General features: G+C 39.0%; 1 protein-coding gene across 1 annotated transcript; it reads right to left on the bottom strand.

Annotated features, from left to right (window-relative positions):
- Positions 1-9,122: 9,122 nt before the first annotated feature.
- LOC118433138 lies at positions 9,123-10,912 on the bottom strand. Its single transcript, XM_035844789.1, has 5 exons — positions 10,514-10,912; positions 9,803-9,977; positions 9,555-9,733; positions 9,325-9,481; positions 9,123-9,248 (listed from the first exon to the last, which is right to left on the bottom strand). The coding sequence occupies exons 2-5, from the start codon at positions 9,906-9,908 to the stop codon at positions 9,217-9,219; spliced, it is 474 nt and encodes a 157-aa protein (XP_035700682.1). The 5' UTR covers positions 9,909-9,977; positions 10,514-10,912; the 3' UTR covers positions 9,123-9,216.
- Positions 10,913-14,201: the final 3,289 nt, after the last annotated feature.

Here is a 14,201-nt window from a genome sequence, read left to right as displayed (position 1 = left end):
TAAGTTGGTAAATTGTTTGATTCTCGGTATTTTTAAATCTCCCGATAAGATAACAACTCAATCCGTCCGAGGTGAGGGAGACTAATCTCTCAATTTGGGGTAAGTTGAGATACAAAACTTCAGACCGGTTGGTGGACGGATTGTACTTTTCTACGGGTTGGATCATAGACGGTTTTCTGTCCTGAATATACATAGATACGCAGAGAAAATGTAATGCTTAGATACACTTTTAGAAATCTGACATAATTGATTTCTACATAGGTGGTAAAGTTGCTACCGCTTTGCGTTAAAATTATACCGGTTCGTAACAATTTGTAACCAAATGTATGTATGTACCATATTACGGAGATATCAATACTTTGGTAAAGTCCCATATATCTAAATGAATAAGTTTAATCCAAGATTTCTAAGTGTGCGTATGCACATAATCTTAATCAAAGAAATCCGAATATTCCTCTTTTAAATACAGTTCTTAATGACCAAAAATTAACTAACTTATTTAACCTTTAGCCCAAAAAATGTGCTTATTTATCCAATTCATAACTGGTTTAATTTAAGAAAACATTTGTAAACACGCACATTAAGGGAATTAAATAATTTTACTTCGCATCGTTGATCGTTAATATTTATTCTTCGTATCAACGATCCACGGCTTATTTAAGATCTTCGTAGTTCATATGGTAAAATACGTTGCAACCATGAATCTATATTTCTACTCTTAACTCTTATGGGTACGAAATCTTGCACGCGTATTGAAAAAAAATAACGTTAGTAAAGTTACAATTCATGCAAAGATTGACCCCTGGTTCTTGCTGAACTAGGATTCTATTTTACGAAACTAAGGACCCCCCATGGAAATTGGGACACGAGTGTAACGTTGTCCGTGGAAATTGAGTACTTTAAAATTTTATTGGAATACGAACTTCTTTCATACCCCCCAAAAATAAAGATCGTGTCGTCCCCATCGTACACGGAGGCGGTGCCGGCGGCTGGGTAGGGCAGGGTAACCAGAGACTTTTCAACGGTGAGGGTTTGACCCGCGGAATAATTTAAGAGAAGGAGGGTGATAAGGAGCATGGGGTAAAATGATGCCATTGCAGTCAAGGGAATTTTTGTCGAATATTTGAATTAGTCGAGGGGATAGGGTTAAATGATGCTTAAGTTGTGAGAGCAGGATAATTTATAGATTTTGTCCAGGATGACAGCCCTTGGCCTTGTCTGGGCATGAGGTTAAAAATTAATTAATTTGTTAGGTACATTCATAGCGTAATACTGACCGAGTCCATTTGCGTAAAGCGGTCAGGAAATGTCAATTTGTTTTTTATATCTTACCCAGGTATACAAATTCTTATTATTTATTTATAATTATTATTATTATCTTTACCCGTTCAACATGCATGTTGAATGGGCAATGATGAGCACGGTTATCTTAACGTGTGTCATTCCTAATGACTCATTAGTTGTGTCAGGTACGTATTGTGAAATTGATACTGTTTTTCTGCGACATGCTTAATTTATTTAGCCAGGTTGTCAACGGATGCTGACTAATTACATTAATTACACAATATATATGTACAAGAAGTACGTCAGATTGTAGCAAAGTGGTGGAAAATACGCAAAACATCCTGTGCTCAATGTCTAACTGGTTATAAGTAGCTCAAATTGCATTTCCAACATTTTGACATTATAAATGGGTGATATAAAAGCTTTAGCACGCTAAATCTGTGAAACAGTCAATGAACTTGTTGCATTCTCGGCCTGTGCATATCCCCCGATAAGATAACAACTTAATCCGTCCGAGGTGAGGGAAACGAGTCTCTCAACTTGGGGGAAGTCGAGATACCAAACTTCAGACAGGTTGGTGGATGGATTGTACTTTTCGACGGGTTGGATAATAAATGGTTTTCTGTCCTGTTAATTTGTACAAATTTCATGAAAAGGAGAAGATTTACAGCTTATGTACATAAATTGTCTTTGTAATGAGCTTGGTAATCGATAAGACGATTTATGTACGGTACGCAGTCCTTATTAACACTGTACAAAGTAAAATGCGTAAGTTTTGTAAACTTGTCAAAATAATTTCGAAGGAAATTTAGCTCCAAATTTTCGAAAACTTACACAGAGCCAGGGGGCGCCTTTAAGTATTTTGTAACACTTCTTCATTGACAATAGACTTAAATAGTTCATACGAGATAGGCGCTTGTCGCAAAACGTTTAAAATTGTCATATTTTTACCTTGTGGAAATTTAAATCGTCTTTCACACCAGGACACAACGTTCATAACTTGTCCAATTAAACCGAGATTATAACGCGTTTTTCGTCTATTAATATTGTTCATTTTGTCGAGTCCTATTATGCACCCACAACACAACGTGCCCATTAAATAAAATAGGCTTGGATCAAATGCGACGCTTAGAACCGATGGTTGCAATATGAATCGCACACAAACCACGCGGGGACATAACCTACAAGTCGTACAAGCATGATTAAGATTCACCATTTTAATAGTCAACACCAATGTCACCACTTTCACTTGTGTAACTGTTTAAGATTAATCACTTTCACTTGTGTAACTTTCACTATCACTGTTATCACTTTCATAGTCAATATCAGTGTCATATTCAAAATCAGTGTCGGAATTCTCACTAGAGTAATACGTATCCTCTTCATTATCACGGTCGCCGCCGTGTAGAACAATTTCCTGTTCATACCGCTTAATTCTTCTCCAAATGCCGTAAGTGTATTTCTTAATAAATGCCGAACCTGGTCCAAATGAAAATCCTCCCCTCTCGAGTACGTCTGCCAACTTTTCAGGAAATATATATTTCCTTGTTAAATTGCAATCTTTTACCAACTGCATGAAAGAACTAATGCTTAAATCTCGCATTCTTACTACAGAATATAAAGATTTCCATTCTTGACACATGTGGCTAGTCTGTCCATGATAAGTTTTCTCACTATGTATAACAATCTCCATTATCTTGGAGCACATTCTCGTAAATTCAAATTCATTCTCCGTAATCATACATTCTAGTCTGCCAATTGCGTAAATATTAAATATGCACCGTGGACAGTATGTAGGAAGTAAATACTCACACACAAGAGGGAACGCACTTTGCATCGTGTAACTTAATTTGTCCTTACGAGTAACACATGGAGTCAAACATAATGCACACTTTGGTGCAGGGTTCGAATCTACAATTAGAGGCATTGTATAATGTCCATTTCACGTACCAGTTTGAGGTGTTGTTCTTTGAAGCGTAAATGAGTAGTCAATCTCTCCAGATTAATATCGTCTCCGATCAGAAAATCCTCAGATTTTCGGAACCTGGAAATCATGACATAAAACTGATTAAAGAATAGATCATGATTCCCTGGGCAAATTACGCCAAGGTCAAGTGTCCGTCCTTGGGATTTGTGACTAGTCATAGAAGCCCGTAATGCAATGGGGAATTGTCTTATGCTAAATTTGGCATTTGCACACTTTACAAATTCTATATTTTGCAATGATGGAATCGGCACTAATCGTAACCCTGATTTGCTGTACACACACGGGCGCAGAAATGAATCAAAATTAATTAACAGTGCAACAGGCATTGAATTATCTTTCCTATTTGTGCGAAATAATGCTCCATAGAAAGTCCCCTCGGAATTATTAAAAAGTCTATGCTTCGTCGATAGGTTCTGAGTTAACACAACCTTCTCACCACGTGCCAAATAAATTGTATATTCTTCAGACACTTGTTGATGCCGTGGTGTAACGATGGGGACAATTTTCAAAACTGGTTTCTGTTGTTCAATGAGATGGTATAAATTGTATGCTTTGACGAGACACCTAGTTGCATAAATGCGAGGGACATCAATAAACCTATTTCTCTCTGATTGAGAGACGTTTTGTTCTAATCTTGTTTTTAAAAATGCGACGTGCGTCGCATTTACTGTTCGGTTTCGCAATGCTCCTAGCACCTCGTTAAATAAAGGATCGTAAACATGCCGACAATTTTCTAAAAGCTGTACAAATTTAAATGACCTAAATACAAGAGATGCGTCGATCTGAAAGTCATCATCAAGGTCATTAGGATTCGTATATAGTGGTTTGCTTGCCACACAAAGTAACTGTAAAAAATCTCCCGCCACCAGGACGCAAGGGATGCCTCCGAATGATTTCTTGTTCTTTCTCAATACTTGTAATCTTTTGTCAATGAATCCAAATAATTCCAATGAGATCATGCTAATCTCATCAATGACTAGAACCTGCACTGCCTTCGCCCTCTCTTTTAATTCGTGACTAGCACGCCGATGGACTAAATTAGGCCAATCATTTCCATCATATTTTTTAAGTTGGAAAAATGAGTACACAGTTTGGCCATGAATGATAAATGAAGCGGCCCCAGTGAAACTTAAAATTACAAATGCTTGGTTGATGGATCGTATATTCAGTGACTGACTTGTGTAATCCCTACAATATTTGAGAAACTCTGATTTCCCAACTCCTGCACCTGAGATTATTGCGAGTCTCAACCGTTCGCCAGGTTCTAAACTGCGTTTAAAAATATTAAATGCAGATTTCTGAGAAGGGGTTAGCTTAAAATTATTGTCACAATATGGACTTGTCGAAAAGAATGGACTGCTTAAAGGACTTGGTCTTACCTTGTTCTCAATGAATGATGAGTAGTATGACAATGGAAGCTTAAACTCAACTAAATGTTCACTTTTATTGTATTGTTTCTCAAGTTCCTCCAGCGACGATGACATTGTCGATATGCTTGCCCATGTGTGTTGGTATTATGCAGCACATACAGCTTTTTATACTTTCTATTTAGGTCACAAATTTTCACAAAACGATTCACAATTTAATTTAACTTTGGCGACGGCTCACCAAAACGCACTGAGGAGAAAGTGGTGAAAATACCCTATATTTAAAATTAAGTACAAAGTAGGTCAAGTCCGCAAGAGAAGGAGAGGATACATATAATTCCGAGAATGAAAACAACTTCAGTTCAGTTGCCCAAAAATAAGCATATGTATCACGAATCAAGATATGTCAAATGGTAATCGCTGACTTGACCTCAATAAAGCTCCATAAAGCTTTCATTCACGTGTATCGCCGTCGGCCATATTTTGATTAAACTTTCTCCCCTTCAAATATGCGGAAAATGTATGGAATGTCTGCATCTGCAACTCCAATAATTCTAAATCAATGAAGCTGGAAAGATAACATTTTTTATTATCTTTCTCGACCACTTTTTTAATGAAACTTTCTCTCCTCCAAAATGAGAAAGTGGGACGGAAGTAAAACAACTGGAGGCTATGCACAATCATCGCAATCACGCACATTCTGATGACAGTTCAATCACATTTTGAACTTCTCATAACCCTAAATTACGGAAGTTGGCACAATAATATTTTCACTTTCTTCAGAAACGTTCTCCCCTTCAAAATGAGAAAATAATAATGAAAATCTACCTGTTTGAACAATTGTTCAAACAACGCATTCAAGATGACGCACATTTTATTAAATCACTTGGACTTCGCATTGAACTTCACCGTTCATTTTATTGTCGTCCCTTTTTGCAAGAAACGTTTTCGCCCTTAAATGCTTGTATATAAAGGAACTCAGAGTCTGCACCATGAAACAATCGAAAGCCAGAATGGAGCCCATCAACAACCAAGAGTCTCAACAATGCATAGACCTTACGGGAGAAAGTGATGATGAGGGAGCTGCTACGAAAGTATGCGTGCCCTCAACCCAGTCTACAAATGTAGCATCATCACAGGCAGACTTTCTCCGATTCCTGTCATCAACGCTCCATAATTCCCAGCCTCAGCAACAGCCGCAAAGCAACGACGACGCCATTTACAAACAATATCTATTTTGGCACGATGTACCATTCATTGGACGAATTCAGCTGAAGCAATACTGGGACCCTGTCGACTTTGCTTATTACGCGGTTCTGCGTAAAATCAACAAGGTAGACAAGGTTGGTCCAATTAAGGACTCAATTATTAGGATTCCCATCAAGGACATTGCTGACGTTACATCAAGAATGGACGAATTGTTCAAGGAAATAGACACCACAAATGTGCGAGATGAGATTCCAAGTCTCAAGGACAACCCTTTTGCAGCAATTGATGACCTCGCAGACGAAAACTTTTGGCATTCTAGCTTAACAAAAACATGTGAAGGGGGTCTTAAATTCAGACCTATTAGAATGAATGGTTTACTCCTTATCAAGTTTCTCAGCCCTCGCACTAGTGCATTTCACCACTGGCAAGGCGTGGTAATCACAGTCCCCGTAGGACCGTTCCAGCACATTATTACGCAACTGAGAGAATTTGATAGAGATGTCGAACACGCAGAGAAAAGTCGGCTGCTCTCCCTTGGCGCATAAGAAAACTCTTGTAAAATTTTGATAGGTACCCAGTAAGCGACATGCCATCGTCACCAGAACATCCAGCTTCTAGTTTTCAGATAGAGACCGAACCCATACCTACATCTCGTAGTCGTTTTTTAGAGCGTCTAAGGACACTGAAGACTCGAGTTTTCGAAGCAGTAGTAACTTGCACCGTCTTCTTGTTTATGTGCTGCTTCTCACCGTAATATATAAAAATAATTAGCTCCGGATATAATATAATATAGCTAGGCATAATGGATCAAGCGAGTGTATCAACTTCCCCTACCCCTGAAGGAGGAATCCCATCAGCTCCTCCACCATCACCGGACCCACAGTTCGCGTATAATTTATCCATCCCCCCGTCCTTCCAGTTCATCGAGGACCACAACCCAGATTTTGGTGAGCATACACCACATGAGGAACACGAAGAATCAACAGAAAGTAAAGTTGCTGCACTCGGCCAAATTTTGCGTTGCTCCCGGATAACTCAAGCCGGTTACCATCGGACCCTTCAGCAATGCAGGAAGGAACTCGAGTCTATAAAAAAAGCACATCCTGGCTTATTTTACTGCACGCGAAGAGCACGTCAAAGTGCTCGAGTTACAGAAATCGCGAATTCTAATTGCCACAACCATGGACATTTTATCAAAGAATCTAACTGCGAGCAATTCCAACTTAGCAACGCAACTTCGCGTCCAGGAGAAGAATACAGCAATCATGGAGCGACTTATGGATATTTTATATCCAGACTTGTCATCTACCCCAGATGAATAGTAAGTAATGTAGTAAAAAATTGTGCATATGAAATTAATATTAATCTTATGTTGCAGGTGGCGAGGATGTCTGTCTACCCATCTCACGTCTGAAGTGTAGTCCAGCTTACTTAGCAAACCGAGTAGTAAATTCTAGCGTGTCAATGAAGCGTGTTCGTATTTGTAAGAAGTGAATGTATTCATCTGTCGTATTGTCATAAATAATTGTATGCAGTCTGTGAATTTTTACATTAGTGAATTTGAATCATTTTAGAATATTTATTAATTACAACTGTAAATATTTAAAGCAAAGTGTGTTTTGATTAAACCTATAATTTTTTTTAGTTTAAAAAAAACTTGCATTTCTTATGCATAACTCAATCTCACCCAGTGCGAACTGGGTTGCATCTCTTATACACAAGCATCCTCTCCTCGCATTTCATCTCCTCAATTTTACCGATTGTCATGCGAATGCCGTCACCTCCTTGCAAATAATTAAACCTACAAATACTCCTCACCACTCTATCCCGCTTTGACTCTTTGCATTCGGGTGCTTGTCGTGGTGGCTCAGGAGGAGATGCCTGTGGTCGTGGCGTTGCTGGGGATGGGAGTAGCACAATTGGTGATGGGGGCACGGATGGCTGTGGGACGTCCAAAACGGGAATTGGGACTATTGCAGGGGACGACGGTGTGGGCGAGGGTCGGGGTGGTGCAGCCGCTGCTGGTGATGCTGATGGTGGTGGTTTGGGGACTTGGGAGGACAGAGGAACTGAAGTGGACGATGGCGGTGGGGGATGAAAGACGCTATTTTTTTCCACGAGATTGGGGGAATTTTTCTTGTGGTAGTGGTGGTCGTCGTGGTCGTGGTGGTGGCGGCGGATCGGTTGATTTCTGCAGAAATTATACTAATCTATATTTGCATTCAGTTGGCGACATTCAGGTAGCGGCAATTACCTTTTACATTCCTCTTTGGCGAGCTGGCTGTCGTCGTTGTGGTGGTAGCGGTGGCGGTGATCGTCGTAGCTGGTCGTGGCTGGAGTGATGATGGCACGCTTTGTTGGTAAATTGTCTGGAATTTAACTCGTTTAATTGATGAATGAGTTTATTAATTAAATAACGCAGCACTCACCACTGCATGTTGTCACTCTTCTCATTATTTCCAGTTTGTACTCCATCCCCAGCGCGTAACACTGAAACTCTCCATCAAAATTAAGTCCTGGGTGGCATCCCTTTATTTTGGTGCATGCAGGGCAGTTTTCGACCAGCTCACAAGGCACGGGGGCACCCAGCGTCACGCCCACAACTGCAAATATAATTAAATACATGCCGAAATACCCAGTGTGTCCTCTTCGAAACCTGTATTAAAATTGAAAGGCGAATCATGAACATGGTTTGAATACAGAGAGGAAAGAGAAAAATATTTAGAAGTGTCAAGTGTCACCTCTCTTGTTTATCATTTTTGACCACCCAGCTCAGTGAGAAAAGAGAGAGAGAGAGAAAGAGATAGAGACAGAGAGAAGACGGAGACATTATTTATTCGCTGCTATGGACTGCTTTGACTGCCTTTCGATCCCATTAAATTCATTTGGAATCATGGTGAATGAAAGCACAGTGTGCTTTCCTGAATTCGATCCCCCTCCAGGTATTTACTTTCGGAGAGTTATTGCCTTTGTTGAAGAGTGTCCCACGCCAGCAATATCCGGTGAGGGAGGATATTGGAAATTCGGTGAGAATCTACCTAAAATAAATACATAGACACATGCTTTATATGACTCATATGTTTACTCTGTCTGCAGCTGTCGCGATCGTCATCCTCATCTTGGCTGGAGCTGCTGCTGCAGCTGCTGGCTATGTTTACAGAAGACGATGGAGAGGAAGACGAGAAGCCGACTCGAGCCACAAACTAATTATGCAACTATGGAGTTGTTGGAATTGAATGATGGAGAGGAGGAAGATATCATGTAACCGCACAATATACAAATGTCACTGATTTATTAATACAGAACTTTTTAATCAATGTTATAAACGTGCAAAATATTTTTATTATTTCATAACTATTCTAGAAAATATTATTCACTGTAGTAGTGGTAGATTGATGGCTCTGAAAATCAAATAATCACACTTAGTTTCATAGGGGGAGCATATTTTACTGTGCATACTTTATACAAATGACTCACTTGTTTCCGGGATCATGTTACCGGCGGCCTGTAACATAAGTTCTTGGTGTGGAGTGATCATGACCAAGGTTGGTTTAGCAATCTTCTGCTTCATGAGGGATAATCTTCTCCTCAGAGTCTTCTCCAAGGCATCCTTGCACCCCTGCTCAACCAAGTCCTACAATGTGCAAGCAATTAGTTATGCGCCTGATGGTGAATAATTTTATAAATGATGTGCATGTGAATATTACCTTTTTTGCGACTGGGTAATTGGCCATAATTCGCTCCTTCTTGATCCCTGTAAAGTTTTTGCAGCGTCTCGCCTGCCTCTTGTTGTATTCCCTCCGTCCTACGTATAGGGGTGTAGCATAAGTTTTGAGTCGCTCTGCTCTGTTGAGGCCGGTGACAGCGACTAATAAGTGATTCGGACCTAATAATATTAATATATAGAAAGTGCATTTACATTCGCATGTATTAAATGATTCGAATAAATGCCTACGTAATTTCGATCCATTCTCCTCCCAGGCCTTGAGACGACTTTGGAATTTCGTCAGCTTTTTACGAGGCTTCTTCTTGGTCGGCGCCCAGTCCGTCGTCCTCCTCATCACGGTTGTCTTCAGGCCCGTCCTGATGGCTGCTGCCTTCTCCTCCCACTCTGCAACTGTGCCAATTTCCTGAAACAATTTATACAATAATTAAATATTGCACAACTAATAATGTGCTGAAATACATAAAAAGGAATGATTACTTATTCACAATGAATGGACTCAAGCTCGATACACTCTAAGAAATTTGGTTCCGACTATACAGAGAGTAAACGGTGTAATAAAGTCAAAAGAATCGATTGCGTTTACTTTCTGGTATATTCGGAACTATATTTCTTAGAGTGTATGCAGAACATCTTAAATCTAACAGCCTTACGTAAACCGCAAATTAGCAAGTCGCTGAGACATCTGGTTACAATTACATACAGTACGTAAGCGTATATAACTCGTGCGGCGTGAATATTATCATTTATTCACGGAGCTATATACGATTACATACTGTATGTAACTATATTTTGAGTGTGCAGAAATGTACCAACTCGGATAAGCAATAACAGGGCAGGGCCGCACGTCATTGCTTTCCCGAGGCACACAAGTACATTTCGCAAGGAAACCAGATATTTGCAAAAGTGAGAAAAAGTAGGATAAGAATGAGCAACACTTACTTTACTTATGATCTTTAACAAAATTTATGCACAAAAACTATCACTAAAACTCTTTTACACTTTTGTAGTCAATTGTGTCACTCACACAAACTTGTATTGGCTAAAAAGTTGCCAAATGAATTTTAAAATAAAAACCAAACACACAAAACCCCGTGCACTTTATATAAAGTTACTTTTTCACCGCACAAAAGCTTCAGTTCGCCAAACAAAGTCTTCAAATTGCACTTAAAGTCACTTCCCCGCACAATAGCACACAAAAGCACTAATTTCCATTCAAAAATTCTGTTTTTATGGCTTGAAAACAATTCGTTTCTTGAATTTTATTCCGTTTTTCCTCTCCTCCTCGCCGTCTTAGTGCTGTTGCTGCTGCCCCGATTGATAGTGACGCTACTTTCTCTTTTCTTTGGCCGCCTTTTGGTGAGGCTGGCCCCAGGCGAGCATAATCGAGAGCAGAGACAATGTCTCAGCTTTACACAAGCCACAAAACTCGCATGCGATGAATGAGCGTCCTCATTGAACGCTTTTTACGTCTGACGACGAGGACACGATGTCCAATTGGACGCCTCTTGCGCCTGTCAACGACGACACGGCGTCCAATTGGACGCTCTCACCATGTCGAGAGGACCCCGTCCTCTCATTGGACGCCTCTCGCGCATGGCGACGACGCCGCGTCCTCCCACTCGTCCTCACATTGCTCCTCCTCCTCGGGGCCACGCCCACATGGGCAAGTTGAGTGGGGGTGGACAAAAGTGGGTGGTGTGTGTACGTGACACCTTTTCCCACATCAAAGAAAATAAGAAGGAAGTCATCCTGGCGAAATTAAACAGTTTTCATCCGAAAATCCAATTCACAATCGAGGAGGAAACAAATAATCAACTACCATTCCTAGATGTCCAAATCTACCGAAAAGATGACAACACCTTTGGACACAGAGTCTATAGAAAAAAGACAGATAAGTACAGATAAGTACCTCAATTTCTCTTCATATCATCACATGTCACATAAAATTTCAGTCATAGATGCCCTTTCCTACCGAGCAATCAAAATATCTGACAAAGACTCTTTACCATCTGAATTGTCTCATATCACAAATGTTTTAAAGAAAAATAGGTATCCATCAAATCTAATTTCTAAAAGGATATCAACTATGAAACACAAACTAAGCCTACCCAGACAACCGCCCTCTAGTGATGAACCGACCCCAAGACTTGTGTTACCATTTCTCGGACCCACAACTGGAAGATTAACAAGTTTCCTCAGAAGGAGAACAAATTTCGATTTTGGCTACAAAACCGGAACGAAACTTCACAAATTCTTCACCTCTCACAAGGATAAAAACCCCCCGATAACCTGTGGCATATACAAAATCCCTTGTCACGATTGTGAAGCTACATATGTTGGTCAAACCGGAAGAAATCTAAAAACAAGAGTCAATGAACATAAACGAGACCTCAGAAAAATGTCAGAATCTTCGGCTGTAGCACAACATATTTCTCAATATTCATCCCATCAAATTGATTTTGATTCGGCAGTACTCATTGAAACAGAACAAAAATACTTCTCAAGAATATTCGAAGAGGGTCTCTACATCAATGCCGAGAAAACAGCAATGAATCAAAAAGATGGAATGAAAATCAACCCGATTTGGACATCCGCATTATTACATTTACTGTAACATAACAACCAGTCTCCATTGTTAGTCATAATTGTGATCTTCATGATTTGTGCATTCTCACAATATCGGTGTATCTTAAATTACATTTTTACCATCTCCCCTGATGAAGACAAAAGTTTATTGTCGAAATATTGGGAAAATAAAGTGTTCTTAAAATAACGTCAACACACAATGTCCGTCTCAACGTCATCTAAATAATTAATTGAGCTTGCCTTGCCCATATCTGGCACGAGGTGAATAATTAATAAATCAATTAGGTGGTTAGATAACGTAACAATGCGTCCATTCTCGAAAAGTGTTGAGGAAACATGAATTTTCTTATTTATCTTATCCAGGTGATCGGATTCAACGTGTTATGGCATGTTGAACGGGTAATGATGAGCACGGTTATCTTAACGCGTTTCATTAATTATGTATGTCACGTATGTACATATTTATGTATTGTCAAATTAATGCTGAAAACATTGAAATTGAAACAAATAAATCCAAATAAAATGGGGAAATCCTGGCCTAAATTGACCAATTTCAAAATTTGACTTGTAAAATTAGAATTCATAATTTCGAATTTTTATCTGTTTTATTAAATTGTTGACTTCATTTTCGAACAAATTGCACATTTAGAATTATTTCTTTTGTACATTCAATGGCGATAAATCCATCCAGAAAATCTCATCTTTAGGATAAAACCCTAAAGTGGAATCAAGAATTTCATCGTCATCCCCATCGTATACGGAGGCGGTGCCGGCAGATACGTTGGGCAGGGTAACGAGAGACTTTTCTACGGTTAAGGTTTGACCCGCGGAATAATTTGAAAGAAGAATAACAATAATTAGGGATAATATGGGGTAAAATGATGCCATTGCTGGGGTAAGAATTTTTGTCAAATGTGTGATATGGTCGAGGGGACAGAGTTAAGTGATGTTTAAATTGTACGAGCAGAACAATTTAAGGATTTTGTCCAGTGCATAAGTCGCTGCTCTTATCTGGCACGAGGTTAACAATTAATTAATTTGTTAAATACATCAATAGCGTTACACGGAGGATGAGTCGATTTAAGTACATATGTAATTAAGCTGTCAGGGAAACGTCAATTTGTTTTTTTTATCTTACCCAAGTGTACAAATTTAATGTTTTATTGAATGTTGTTGAATGATTCATGATGAGCACCGTTATCTGAACAGGTGTAGTTAATTATGTCAGGTTGAGGTACATATTGTGAAATTGATTCTCTTTTTGTGGGGCATGTTTAATTTAATGGGCGAGGTTATCCATAGATACATAAGCGCAGTGACTAACTAATTAAGTAAGTATGTACATTAATTGTCCAAAGTCTGTAGGTACGTCAGACTGGATTAAAGTGGTGGAAAATACCCAGAAAATGCTGTATTTTTTAAGCATTTAGCTTGTTAAGCATGAACTTGTACATATGTAGGTGCATATGTATTAAATGTGTTACGATTGAATTATTGTCCTTTTATGCTCGGTACAAATGCACATTTTTATGTTAATACGTAAAGATCAATATGTGAATATTTATAAATATCGTACGTTCTTGAAGTCACGTCAAAGTCAAAGTCACGCTGAAGTCACGTTCCTGAAGTCACATACATACTTTTTTATGCGTCAACGTTTCCGATCAATCCTTGTGAATTAAAAAAACATGTTTAATGCATTTTGTAATATAAAACGATTAAGCCACTTTTCATAAACTTTTAAAACTCTTAATTTCAAAAACAGGGCATTAATAGGCGCTGCATGTGCATATGTACATATGTAACTGATTTTTGAAGGATCGAGAAATTAAAAAAGGTTCAGAAGAAATAGCACCTAATCTGACTTGATGTTGGATATCAGCTTGCGTACGTACATACAATCTTGGCGAAAATATTTTCGCAAAAGTTGCTTCGCATATTTAACGTTGACATGCAAATATGCCCTAAACATGAGCTAAACAACCACAGCAACACGTGCGTAGCTGGTTTTACAATAATTCTTAAAAGGTCAATTATTTAA

The sequence above is a fragment of the Folsomia candida genome, unplaced genomic scaffold, assembly GCF_002217175.1.
Source record: "Folsomia candida strain VU population unplaced genomic scaffold, ASM221717v1 Fcan01_Sc043, whole genome shotgun sequence".
Lineage (NCBI taxonomy): Eukaryota > Metazoa > Arthropoda > Collembola > Entomobryomorpha > Isotomidae > Folsomia > Folsomia candida.
The sequence above is the reverse complement of the archived record's forward strand: the minus strand, read 5'-3'. Positions and strand labels throughout refer to the sequence as shown.

Bases quoted from the DNA above. Each gene is read 5' to 3' on its own strand.
- LOC118433138 (XM_035844789.1), bottom strand. From the start codon at position 9,908: ATGAGGAGGACGACGGACTGGGCGCCGACCAAGAAGAAGCCTCGTAAA. The intron at 9,734-9,802 runs GTAGGCATTTAT...TAATATTATTAG, and splicing joins GGAGAATGGATCGAAATTAC to GTCCGAATCACTTATTAGTC. The intron at 9,249-9,324 runs GTGAGTCATTTG...TTTGATTTTCAG, and splicing joins TAACATGATCCCGGAAACAA to AGCCATCAATCTACCACTAC.